Below are 14,377 nucleotides of genomic sequence, written 5' to 3' on the forward strand. Positions count from 1 at the left end.
GTTTATTTATTTTCTTTTGATTTTCCCTTAGGGCATCTCCTTCACCTCCTCCCCTTTAGCCCCACCTCATGATAAGGACTAGACGTGAGGAAATTTGGTTAACTTCTTTTCTTTAGTTCTATTTTCTTTTTATGGTAATGTGGTAATTTGCCTAATTTTCTAATAGTTTACTTTGTAAATTGTTTTGAAATATTAAAATTAAATCTGGTGGACCACCTTGTGGCATAGATGGTGAAGTTCAGCTCCCTTTCTGAGTTGCGCCTGCCTGTGATGGCCAGCAGGTGTCACCCCAAGAATGACTTCTGGCTGTATTTTCTATTCAGTATCGTCAACTCTAATTGGTCTGTTGCATGGTTGCTTCCTGTTCCGGGGCAGAGGGAGCAGCAGGGAGGGAACGAGCGGACTCAGCCAACAGGCGCGCGCCCCCCCCCCCCCCAGCAGGTAAAAATGCACCCGGGGGGGGTGTAATTTTGCCGGGGGGGGGGGGGGGGCGCATCGGCAATCCGCCCCGGGTGTCAGGCAGCCTAGGAACGCCACTGATTTAAACTAATCTAGAGCAATGGGACCCTCTGAATTTGTCCTGGTTTGGTAGAATTGCTACAGTAAAAATGAACGTTTTGCCCTGCTTACTCTACCTTTTCCAATCTATACCAATGTCTCTTAGTGATCAGCTGCTTCTGTCCTTGCAAACACGCCTCCAAAAATTTATTTGGCAGGGTAAGCGATCTCGAATTCCATGTTCTATTCTATATCTAGCTTGTAAGAATTGAGGTAGTTTGGGGGTTCTGCATTTGGGATTATACCATAGGGCAGCTCAAGCAAAGGCAGCGGTTGAATGGTATCAGGCATCTACTCATAAGCTGTGGGTACATTTGGAGCATCATATGGTGGGCAGCCCTTTGAGGTTAGGGCAATTGCTTTGGTTACAACCTAAACACAGATATTTGAAACCAGCCCTTTGCCCGATCATTCAACACACCTTTTCTTGTTGGGACAAATTGGATAGAACTAGGGATTTTATAAATCATGGCTGTCTCCTATAGCATATAATCCTGCATTTCCTCCGGGGTGTTCTCCCTCAGTTTTCACTAGGTGGAAGAGACATGGGTTGCTGTCCTGGGGGCAATTAGTAGATGTTGACAGTTTCTTTTCTTTTGCTGACTTGGCAGCCACCTATCAGCTGCCTCAAAGTGACTTCTATGCTTATCACCAGCTTATTCACTTTTTTACTTCTTCCAATTTGAAAGACAAATTGTTAGGGGAGGAAACCTTCCTAGAGGTATGTGCTGACTTTAAGGGTACTAGGTTTCTAATTTCCTGGCTGTATCACCATTTGAGAGGTGCCTTGCCATCAGCCTGTAGATATCGTGAAAGGTGGGAAACTAAGCTGGGTACAAGTTATGGCGCTGAAGAATGGTAGCGGATGGAGATAACCTCTGATAGGGTCTCTCCAGTGGTGAATATACAAGAAAACTGTACTAAATTAATCTACCGCTGGCACCTCACGCCTGTTAGACTTCATCATATGTTTGTGAATGTATCCCCATTATGCTGACAACAATGTGGTCAGTCTGGTACGTTGGGCAATACATTGGTGGTCATGTAGAAAAGTGATGGCTTTCTGGAAATCTGTTCATAGGTGGGTGCAAGCTTGGGTGGGTTCTTCTATGCCTTGAAACCCGGCTATGTTTTTATTTAATAGGACTCTACCAGGGGTCAGTAGTGTGGGGCAAGTGTTTGCGAAGCATTGTTTCAATGCTGCAAGACTAGTGATTGCACGAGCCTGGAAGCATACATGCTGCCCCTCAATTCTCAAATGGCACAATCTTTTATGGTACATCTGTGATTTGGAGAAGCTACTGGCCCAGGAACATAAGACACTAACCAAATGGGAAAAGATTTGGGCTCTTTTGCTCTCTACCTTAGTGTAATGAAGACTGATAATGATTTTATTTTTGTGCAAAGGAAGTGATGTGGGTCTATGGGGTGTGGGACAGGGTCTTGGGAGTTGGGAAGGGTTTGTTTTTGCTTGCTTTTCATTTTGTTGTTGTAATCTCACTTAAATACAAAAAAACGGGAATATTATTGATGTATTAGATGAAGCCACTTTTGGTGGGTTCCTCAGCTGTAATGAATTTGTACATCATGTGGTTTTCCACTGTTAATGTTTGCTACTTTATGTCCTGTGGATTCATTCAATAAAGCTTCCTGTTAAAAATGTAAAAAAAAATTACTACTTTGTAGCTTTATTGTGTGCCCCCTAGTCCTAGTATTTTTGGAAAGAGTAAATATGTGATTCATGTCTACCCGTTCCATTCTACTCATTATTTTATAGACTTCTATCACATGTCTCCTCAGCCGGTTTTTGCCCAAGCTGAAGAGCCCTAGCCGCTTTAGCATTTCCTCATTGGGAAGTCATCCCATCCCCTTTATCATTTTTGTCGCCCTTCTCTGTACCTTTTCTAATTCCACTAGATATTTTTTTTGAGATGCGGCGACCAGAATTGCAAACAGTATCCAAGGTGCAGTCGCACCATGGAGCAATACAAAGGCATTATAATGTCCTCATTTTTATTTCCATTCCTTTCCTAATAATACCTAACATTCTATTTGCTTTCTTAGCTGCCACCACACACTGAACAGAGGGTTTCAAAGTAATTATGTAGGGCCAAAATATGGATGTCCAACTCTGATTTCAGAAGTGGAAGGGATGTCTCTGTCCAAAAAGATGGACATTGTTATTTTATACCTGGTACTTGGCACATTCAGGTTACAGAAAGGTGCTCTGATAGAACACTGGAAGGATTAAGGCATGACACCTTCTTACTCCCCCAATGGTTGCCGTCCCCCTCCCTCCTCTGAATGTAAAACTAGCAAGGGATACCGGGCTGTATAACAGCTTCAGGAACTATGGATGTTCATGGTATTAAAAGCTTTTTTTTTTAAATTAACTTCTTAAGAGACCTTCATGTGGAGTTGAGGAGTAACCTCCTAATGGTTAATGCAGTAGACTGTGAACTGAGGGACTCAGGTTCAAATCCCACTTTTTTTAAAATTGTGAACCCTCCAGGGACAGAAAAATACCTACTGTACTTGAATGTATAAGAAACTTGCGAGTCTGAAGGCCATTGCAGTGGTGTACATTCAGGTATAGTTGGCATTTTTCTGTATCTGTAGGGCTCACAATTAAAAAAAACACACCACAAAGAGCTGAAATGGGATTTGAACATGGGTCCCCTCATAGGCGTAGTTTGACTGTTTCATTTGGGGAGGGCAAAGGATGGGGCGGAGCATATTAGCATATTCATTTGCATATATATATATATGCAAATGAATATGCTAATATGGAGGAAGGAATTGAAATTTACAGGCAAAATATCACAGATGCACATTTCAAAAAGCTGACATATTTCAATTAATAAATTCTGAATAAAATACTTTTTTCTACCTTTGTTGTCTGATCATTTAGTTTTTCTATTCGCTTTGGTCCCAGTGTCTTCTGTTTTATGCAGTCTTCTTTCCAGTAGGCTTCCCTCTGCTCCCCACCCTCCCAGTCCCATCCATCTCTTGCTCCTTCCCTCTGCTCCCCACCCCTCCCAGTCCCATCCATCTTCCCTCTGCTCCCCACCCCTCCCAGTCCCATCCATCTCTTGCTCCTTCCCTCTGCTCCCCACCCCTCCCAGTCCCATCCATCTTCCCTCTGCTGCCCCCCCCCCCGCGAGGTCCAGGATCGTGACTCTGTTTACCCCCTCTCTTCCTCCCTCCCTCCAGCGCAGGCAGCAGTCTTCTTCAACCTTTCTGTGCTCCTGGCAGCGGTAGCGACGTATACACGCTGCCTTCGGTCTGCCCCGGAAGCCTTTTCTTCAAGTTCTTGTTCCCACCTATGGTTTTTAGCCCACTGCTCTGCTTGGATGTTCATGTAGCCATTTTATAACACAGACTTTCCTATGATGCCACAAAGATGTACATGCCCCTTGTTTGACCCGTTCATAATTAGAACATTTAAATTGGTAAGATGAATGTTCTTGCAGATGTCCATTTTTTGTATATTTTAGAATAGGCTGTATGTTGACAGATCCTGTACTAAAATACATGAGAAATGGACATCCATATTGATTGAACATCAATATGGACATCCATTTTCAGACTTGGAGGTCCATATTTGACTTGACTATAACACAAGAATAGCCATTGGGTCAGACCAATGGTCCATCTAGCCCAGTATCCTGTTTCCAACAGAGTCCAATTCAGGTCACTAGTACCCAGGTACACCCCTCTGCAAACAGAATGCATGTAGTAAGGACCTCATATTATTCTTATCCTGCTTTAGTTTAAGGGTTTACTTATATTATTAAGGTAAAGATCAAAAGAAAAGTTGTAAGCCGCCCTGAAGGCTTTCATAGAGCAGGATACCAAATATTAAATAAACATGGAAACTTGGAAAATGTAGACATAAAATTATTGGGTCTGGCAGTCTCCTAAATAATGAACACCAAATAGTACCGATGGCACTGTACTAGGTAGCAAAGTTACTGTGTACCCACCAAAAAAAGTCATGAGATCCATATGTTTCTGTAGAGGAAAATTAAGAAAGAATACCTGGAACAGCACTTATGGAGTCCATCAGCTGTTGAACATCAGAAAAATCTATTGTTTTGTTTTCATACTCTGGATTTATGGAGATTTCTAACTCTGTATCTGTTTTAAAGAATTCTTCTACCCTGCAATTAGAAACCTTGGTTATAACATTAATAGTTCCCAAGAAATATTTTGCTTAGAAGTGTCAGAATTAAGAAATAACTCTTTTTGTTAGAAAGCAATTTTACAGAATTGACTAACTTTCCAACTTTTCTCTCCCTGTAACAAAAGGGAATTGGGCGAGACCTGTAGCTTAGTAGCAGTGCTGGCAGTGATATGCTGAAGGACCTGGGTTTGATTTGTGGCTCAATCTTCTGCTTCTCATGTCAGCTAGGGTTGGGGATGCCACTCAGCCAGAGAGGAGGAGAGAGGGTGTCATAGTCAGTGCTGACACCTAGTGGCCAGATTTAGGTCAATGGTTGCTGGTCCTGGTTGAGATCAGTCCCCATGCGCTCCTGCCTAGGACTGCACCAGCAACCAAAATGGCTTCCATGACGCCTAGTGGTAGTCTTGCAGTGTTCTCTTGCTGGGGTCTCCTTGTCTATTTGTCATTTTTCTCTCTATGTCCACCATCCATCTTCTCTATACATCCTTATCCGCCTTGTCTGGCATCACCCCTTTGTCCCTGCCCCAATTCTATGCTCATGTTGATCATCTCTCCTCTATTTGTCCTTATTCTTGCCCTGTTCAGCATCATCCTTCTGTGCCCCTATCCTTCCTCACGTATATAGCATCTCTCCTCTGTTTTTCTATCCTCCCATGTGAACATCATCACCCTTCTGTGGCTATATCCTTCCCCACATGTCCAGCATTGCCTCTCTGTGTCCCTGTCCTCTCCATGTTTCCTATCAGCCCTTCTCATCTCTAGCTTCTTCCCTCATTCTTCTCTTTCACCCACACTGGCCCCTGGCCCTTGGGGACCAGCAATTCTCTATCTCTCTTCCGTCCCTCCTGACCCTCTCCCTGGGGTCCAGCATTCTCTCCCTCTCTCTCTCTCTCTCTTCCCTTCCTCTTGTTCTCCTCCCTCCCAGGTTCAGCATGTCTCCATCTTTCCCACCCAGATCCTCTCCTCGCTCCCTTCCTCCTCACCCTGAGTGGTCCTTTTAACTTGTCTTTATAGCCAACAGTGGCAGTGCTAAAGATAGGCTACCTCCAGTTGGCCTGGGCCTCTCCTCTGCCAGGTCCATCCCCACCGGATACAGGAAATTGTGTCAGAAGAGGTGAGACATGGCAGAGGGAATGCCCAGGCTGGCTAGAGGAAGCCTGTCTTCAGGACTGCTGCTGCCAGGCACAAAGTCAAGTTTTAAAAGACCACCTGGGGGGATGGGGGAAGTATTATAACAAGGGTTATCACGAAAAATAATAATTGGATATTTGAAAGGTAAAAATTCAAAACATTTTTTTGTAAAAATAAAGTATAAAGCAAACATTTGAACAAGAACAGTATTACCTGTCAGCTGTGTTAACAGCAGTCTGTAGCATGGAAAGGAAAAAAGAAAATAAAAAGGCTTGAATTAGGAAAAACAGGTCAGCAAATCAGTGTGATGACAAATATGTACAGACAGAATTGTATATAAAATGACTATATTGGTTTTGTTCATTTATGCTTTTTTTGCTCCACTTTTATGGAATTCATGACTTCATGATCTATATGCAGAAGAGTCTTGCAATAAATTTAAGGCCCTCTTAAAAACTCATGTCTTCAAACTCGCTTTTCCTTCAGCAGGCTGAGCTGTGGTTGGTTGGGTTCAACGATGCAGGTGTGTGTGCCTATCTTTCTAACTTTCTGTGTCTTTGATTAATGTTAATTTTACTCTATTATTTGTACTTTATGGAGATATCTTTCCTTGGCTCTATCGTTCGATTATGGCACTCTTTTTCCTTAATCTACTTAATCTATAGATGTTTGCCGAACTGTAAACCGCTGTGCTGTTTTACAAAAGGCAGTATAATAAACCATAAACCATAGCAGTGTTACTGAGACTGTTGTCCAGATAACAAATTGGATAATGATAGGACAGCACAGAATTAGTTCTACATATACTTAACTTAGTATTCGAAAGCAAGTCTTGAGTATTTCAATGAAAGAATGGTGGAGAAAAAAAACTTCAGAACTATTGGAGGCACCTCAGTTTGAAAGCTACACCTTCATGAATAAAGAGGACTCCTTTTAATCATAAGTCTACAAAAAAAAAAAGCTCCACACCCAAATAAATATTCATGAAACAAAAACAAGACCGCCTTTCAAGAATACCGAAAAGACGACACTCAATTTAATAGTGGGTATCTTGAAAAAATCATTACTTATCTTGGATGGCAGAATTATTCCTTATCCTGTGCCTTCTTATTTGTACTAATAATCCACAGATATCCCAACAGGGAAGCCCTGTTTCGCCTTTTATCAGGCTGCTTCAAGGGATGAAACTCCTTCAATCAATAAACATTCAAAATCGCATATATTCTCGACCCAACTAGTCTCTTGTGGCCATTTTGCAGTCCAAACGTTATCTGTATAGCTTTCTGGTTAGTGGACCCGATAACTCTTACCTCTGCTCAAGTTCTGTGCTGGTCTGCCCTGGCATTACCCAAATAGGTCTATAAAGATAACCTGTGGCACTAGCTGGATAGAACTGCTGAATATCCATGGACAGTCCTGGAAATATCCTGATAACTTCTGACGTTATCCAGATACAGTGGATTCCAGTTAATTGTGACACATCGAGATCACTGTCCCAATTAAGCGACTGCCTCAAGTAAACAAAGTTGTCACGGTACTTTGAAAAAATGAGTACAATACTAGCATCAGATAAAAGTTAAATTTCTAATTTATTGCTAAACACAAAAGTTGAAGAAAAGAAAAGCGGTACAGGATAGTATAATTTAAAATATTACATTTATTCTGTAATTAAAAAAAAGTTGAAATAAAGGAAAAGAAAAGTTGCTAATTGAAATTAGCACAGTACTGCATTACTACTACTACTACTATTATTTAGCATTTCTATAGCGCTACAAGGCATACGCAGCGCTGCACAAACATAGAAGAAAGACAGTCCCTGCTCAAAGAGCTTACAATCTAATAGACAAAAAATAAATAAAGTAAGCAAATCAAATCAATTAATGTGAACGGGAAGGATGAGAGGAGGGTAGGTGGAGGCGAGTGGTTATAAGTGGTTACGAGTCAAAAGCAATGTTAAAGAGGTGGGCTTTCAGTCTAGATTTAAAGGTGGCCAAGGATGGGGCAAGACGTAGGGGCTCAGGAAGTTTATTCCAGGCGTAGGGTGCAGCGAGACAGAAGGCGCGAAGTCTGGAGTTGGCAGTAGTGGAGAAGGGAACAGATAAGAAGGATTTATCCATGGAGCGGAGTGCACGGGAAGGGCGAGTGTGGAGAGATACTGGGGAGCAGCAGAGTGAGTACATTTATAGGTTAGTAGAAGAGGTTTGAACAGGATGCGAAAACGGATAGGGAGCCAGTGAAGCGACTTGAGGAGAGGGGTAGTATGAGTAAAGCGACCCTGGCGGAAGACGAGGTGGGCCACAGAGTTTTGAACCGATTGGAGAGGGGAGAGGTGACTAAGTGGGAGGCCAGCAAGAAGCAGATTGCAGTAGTCTAAACGAGAGGTGACAAGGGTGTGGATGAGGGTTTTGGTAGAGTGCTCGGAAAGAAAGGGGCGGATTAACATTGGAGGTATCAATTGAGCATACCTTGACAAGTTCTCTTCATTGATTGCAGCTGGACAAAATCGACACAGGGTCTCTAGAGCAGTTACAGGATGCAGCAGCATGTGTACACAAACACGGCAGCCTGTATATACTCTAGGGGTAGGTGACGCATCAATGACATTTTTTGGACTTTTCTGGCCCAATTAAATGGCGCATTTTCCAAAATAAGCAAAGCCTTTCACCTTTATAAATGTGCTTTTTTTTTGTTCTCCCAGATTTGGACCAAATAAGCAGCCACCCCAATTAACCGGTGTCCCAAATATCCAGAATCTACTGTATTTGTGTTTGAATATCAGGCCCGATATATATTTTTTGCCAGGGTCATTGTTTTCCTTTCTTCAGATGAACTTTTCCCATAGATAGATCACTGGGGCTAAGATAGCTCTGTTTTTTTTTAGGAATTCGCAATTCTCCGCAAGCAATGAAACAGTTCTAAAGAAAGGAGGGGTTGTATGTTCAGTGTTTTTCTTAGTGGCCAGTTGATTCAAGGATTTTTGACTAGTGTTCAATCTTGCATCAAATCAGCAACACAATAACCGTGAGAGTGCGTAGACCCCTGATACAGGCATTGCTGGTGCCGAAACACGGCCATGTCAGGTCGCTGTGTACATGCTGTTGAGGCTGGCAATTAAGTCCTTTTGGTTCCACAAGTGACTCTAATTCTCCACTATTGTTTTGCTCATTCTCCTCCTTTTCCTCATTCTTCATCTGTCACAGGAACCACCAGCCCAAACTACATTGTCTACCCAGTAGCCTGGAGCCCCAGCTGTTCCTCAGTGGTACTCAGTGACCAGGAATGCTCCTTTTTTTGCTGATTAGCCCATAGGTGCAAGAACAGCTTCAGGTTCTAATCCTGCACACACAATCAGCACTTTATGGGGGTGATTTTTTTCCAGAGGTAAACCATGTTTGTTCTGCAGAAAAGAACTTTTATAAAATTACCCTACAGTCTACAACACACGGTGACAAGAAGGCATATACTTTTATATGACATGGTCTTAGCATGGGTGGAGTCATGGACTATGCATGGAATAAGCATGAATGTGCAGATGCTTACCTATTCCCAAGCAGGTGTAAATATAAACAGCTGCATTTTGATCAGGATTTCTGCAGGTTTTTTTGAGGATAATTTATAAAGACTGATAGGTGATTACGCTGTCTTTTAAAATAGGCCCCTATTCTAACCAGCTGAACTGGTATAAAATTGCCCCTCACAGGTCCCATGGAGCATACATGCAATATGGCTGTATTCATCATTTAAACAAAGGCTAGATTTTTACTGTAGATACTAAGGGATCCTTTTACTAAGGTGCACTTAAAAATGGCCTGCAGTAGTGTAGGTGTGCCCGCAAAAAATGCCTTTTAAAATTTTTTGATGAAAATAGACGTGCGGCAAAATAAAAATTGCCACCCGTCCATTTTGGGTCTGAGACCTTACTGCCAGCCATTGACTTAGCAGTAAGGTCTCTTACGATAACAGTGTGGTAACTGCCTACGCGCCTGAAGTCAGAGTTACCGCTCGATTTTCACCACGCACCAGAAAATAAATGATATTTTCTGGCACGCGTAGCGGATGCATGTAAAAAATGAAATTACCACAGGCCACACGGTAGCTGGGCGGTAACTCCAAATTGGTGTGTGTTGGGTGCACATAGGTGCCTACATGGCTTAGTAAAAGGGCCCCTATGTGAGAAAAGCTTTCTGATATATTACCCAATTATGACTTAGAAAACACTAGATGATCTGTGGGTGGGTAGGTTGGTTGGGGGGGGGGGGGGAGGCGGGGATGATAAAGGAACCTTAAATAAAATAAGAACTTACTTTGCTTTGCCATTCAGTGTGTTACTTTGTTAATGTTAGTGTTGCTTTGCCTGTATTTTCATTTGTTTTGTTTTGATAATAAAAAGATTTAAATATCAGTACACAAAGGTCTCTTCCATTTGTTTGCCTCTTAGGAATTAAATCCAGTAGTGAGTCTCAGAATGTGAAATGTAAAATGCATTTCTTTTGTAAAAGCCTATGAAAAATTGCCTTAGAGATGGTTTCTACAGGTAGCAAATAAAATATTGCCACAAAGGGCCCCTCCACATATTCAGAGGAGTGACTCTGTTCTAAATGAAAAATTGAGCATTTTCTATTCCATGTTTCATAGAAAGGGGGTGGGGTGGGGTAGGGGGGGGTCAGCAGATGGATGGGGTTTGTGTACCAGTGGACATGGTGGAGGCAAAGGATTATTTTTTAAATTTTATGTGTATCACATCAGTGTATATTAAATATGTTTTGTCTTTTTTAATTTTAAGTATAGTTATTTATTTATTTTTTGTTACATTTGTACCCTGTGCTTTCCCACTCATGGCAGGCTCAATGCAGCTTACATATTGTATACAGGTACTTATTTGTACCTGGGGCAATGGAGGGTTAAGTGACTTGCCCAGAGTCACAAGGAGCTGCCTGTGCCTGAAGTGGGAATTGAACTCAGTTCCTCAGGACCAAAGTCCACCACCCTAACCACTAGGCCAATCCTCCACACAGTGTACTGATAATTTGGTTTGTAGACTGCAATGAATTGATATTGTCTGTATTTGGAGTATATAAGATTTTTACATTAACCTCCTTATTCTATAAAAGCCCACCAAAATTGCATTTGCAAATTTTGGCGTGCATCCAATGTGTGCACGCAATAATGAGCTAATTAGTGTCAATAATTGACATTTTAACAAGAAATTATTGGCACTAATTAGATTTAATTGGAACTTACACATGTAAATTTAGTCATGTGAGTAAAAAAAAGGGCGCATAAATGGGAGGGTCATGGGCGGAAAGGAATGTTCCTAGCATTTATGCACATTGATATACACTACGGGGGATATGTGTGTAAATTAGGCACGCATATTTGCACCACATTTCAGTTGGTGCAAATTGCCATACCTAAGGTTAGGCATGATTCACAGGCATAAGAGCTATTCTATAAACTGCACCTAACTTTATGCACAGCTTGTAGAATAGCGCTTTTTTTCAGCACTGAATTTTTGGACACAATATATAGAATCTAGCCCTACATATCTACTATAATAAAACTCACCCTCAACGTTCTGAAGACAACGTTCTGAAGTCACTCAATCACTCACTGAAGGGTTCATGGATTCATGGTGGTGAAACCACAACACTGACCATGTCTCTCTGCCCCGCCCTCGCATGATGGACCAATCAGAAAAAACACCCTCAACATTCTGAAACACAAAAGACCATCACAACACCGTTCCCAGGCAACACTAGGCAACGTAAGACGGACCAATCAGAGGAAACTACGTGACAATAAGGGAGGAGCATTCCACAGCAGAATGGCTCATTATCTGTGCAGCACGGAGAGCACAGAACCAACGCTGGAACGAGAGAAGAATATTCCTGCTGTGGGTATGTGCAAAAATAGACCGGGGGGGGGGGGGGGAGAGAAATTTTTAAATGCCTAATGTAAGTACTGAAGAGTGCCAGAGGGCCTATAGCACAGACTATATTTGGGATCGCTTGACATGGAGTCACACAAAATAACTCTGTGACACATACACACACACACAAAAAAAACCCACATGCTAGCGCCCGTTTCATTGGTTTCGGAAACGGGCCTTTTTTACTAGTATTAACATAATTCTAAAAAGCACAGGATGAGAAGAGCACAGAAGATTTCAACTAGGAAAAGTCAAAGATCAACTGTGGTTGATGGCGAACAAAAGGAAAATAACTGGGTCAACTAAATGGTACTTGCAGTCCTTATTCATACAGAAAAGAACGAGACACTTTTGAAAACAGGGGAGTTGAGCATGGATGCCAAAACAAGATAGGTTGAGATCATCACAGAGCGTTGAACAACATGCTGCAGCTGAAGAGACCAATTACCCATCCTCAGATGGGACATCAGCTGTGATGAACTTAGAAAACAAGCCTTTGTCTTCCGATGTTTATTCCTTGTTCTCAGAGGTCTTTGGTTTGTACTGCCAAAAATGATCTGTTCCAGACTAGATCTGTCAACTGTAAGTGATGGCATCTTTACAAAATACTTGTGTGGCCCTACAGAAATATCAGTGGCTAAACACAAATCTAGGCGGGTTCTTCCCTTATATTTTATCTTTCAAAGGATTAGAGTCCAATATTCAGCCAGTGGTGGTCAGTGTTTTGCTGACTGCCACTGGCTTTATTCATGAATATTCAATGCCGGGTAACATTTTGCACACTAGTTTATAGAATTAGGGGGCATGTGTTTGGTAATCGTTTTTGCCAGTAGAGGGTACACAGATGCCCATGTGGGATACTTTACTCCAAAACCAGAGTGAGAGAAAGTGTAAGACAGACGAGAGACTGAAAGCTGTCTGGTGTAGAAGAATGTCCAAGGAGTGTGAAGGAGCTGTTCCACCACTAGGCATTCTGTTTATTGGTGTAGAAGAATGTCTGGGGGAGCTATTCCACCACTTGGCACCCTGTTTATTGGTGTAGAAGAATGTCTGAGGGAGCTGTTCTACCACTAGGCATTCTGTTTATTGGTGTAGAAGAATGTCTGAGGAAGCTGTTCCACCACTAGGCATCCTGTTTATTGGTGTAGAAGAATGTCTGGGGGGAGCTGTTCCACCACTAGGCATCCCGTTTATTGTGTTAACTGTAGATATTCTGCCAACTTTAAAGGAGATTGATCTAATCCAATTGCTAGGTAACAAGACATAGGAGCAGTGAGTCACATCCATTTGGGAAATATCATCCTTATGACTTCACAGTCAGAAGTACCCAACCAAACTTGAATCTATGTTGAAATAATCTTTTTATACTCTGAGGAGCAGGGAAGCAATAAGAAGTAAATTCTAACAGGTTACAGTGAATTCAAATAGACTGTGCATTCCACTGTAAGTACATGCAACGTTGTACCTCTAAGAGAAAAGAGTCTTTGAGAACATCAAGCTCGTGTGTGGTTTTATTTTTTTTTTTAAGTGGATTTGAAGTATACTCTTCCTTCACCAGTGGCTATGTCCCTTTGGTTATCATATATTAATGAGTGAGCCTGCTCTTCACATGGCACAGATAAAGGTACACAGTAAACAATATCTGTGGGGGTGATTTGTTATTCCTGCAACTGCCGTAGACTAGGAGTTCAGAGGAAAAAAATGAAAAATGCAAACTTGGTTTTACTGAGTGCTGGAAAGAGGACAACTGGAAGTAATGAGGTTGGATCTGCCAATATCCGAAGTCATGATGAGTGACTCAGCACACATTCATTTTGCACTCGACTAGGCACAGTGCATATGTATTAAATATGAGAGAGTATTCTCTGGGTGTATATCTGTGCTGCTGGCTGTAAACAACCACATCCACTTCAGGGACAGGAAGAAGAAAAGATTGTGGCTTGGGGCTCAGGCGCATTTTGTGAGTCATCAAATCTAAGGATGATACAAAATGAATGAAACTGAATAATGAGCAGTCTAAATGACACATAACAGTAGTGTAATGAAAATAACATTCGGTATAGATCTGAATATGTTCTCAGCATCGTTCACATATTTAAAATATTTTATTCATTTCCTTACCTTTATAAACTCAACTTTCTCTTTGCTTTTAAGCAGCTCCTGAATCGATTCCATCAGCTCTCTAGAAGAGTCAAGTTTCTTCCCAGAAGCCACCAGTTGGTCATACAAGGATTCTAACTTCTCTCTCTTTTCTTCTCCAAGAGTTTGCAGTTTTTCTTCATACCTTTGAGTAAGTGCCTGCATGACTTCGTTGTAGCGTATCTCAAAGTTCTGCTCTTGTCTTACAACATTTTCCTGTAAAATATTTGCTTTAGTATAATACTTTTAATTATCAATTTGGATTACTTAATCCCTTGGCATTCACTACCAGTCTTCAAGGTTTGTCAACAGGTCAGATTTTCAGGGTATCCCTAATGAATATTAATAGGAGAAATTTGCGTGCCTGCTACCATCATTGTATGCAAATTTCTCTCATGCATATTCAGTAGTGATATCCTGAAAACCTAATCAGT

General features: G+C 41.7%; 1 protein-coding gene across 1 annotated transcript in view; it reads right to left on the reverse strand.

Annotated features, from left to right (window-relative positions):
- Positions 1-14,377, reverse strand: part of FSD2 (fibronectin type III and SPRY domain containing 2) — a 108,212-nt gene that overhangs the window by 58,598 nt on the left and 35,237 nt on the right. The window contains exons 4-6 of the mRNA XM_030189605.1: positions 13,926-14,159; positions 6,089-6,111; positions 4,600-4,721 (exon numbers count right to left, since the gene is read on the reverse strand). Of these exons, the coding sequence (XP_030045465.1) occupies positions 4,600-4,721; positions 6,089-6,111; positions 13,926-14,159 (379 nt within the window). The remainder of the gene's footprint in view (positions 1-4,599; positions 4,722-6,088; positions 6,112-13,925; positions 14,160-14,377) is intronic.

Source organism: Microcaecilia unicolor, chromosome 1 (genome assembly GCF_901765095.1).
Source record: "Microcaecilia unicolor chromosome 1, aMicUni1.1, whole genome shotgun sequence".
In the NCBI taxonomy this organism is placed as follows: Eukaryota; Metazoa; Chordata; class Amphibia; order Gymnophiona; family Siphonopidae; genus Microcaecilia; species Microcaecilia unicolor.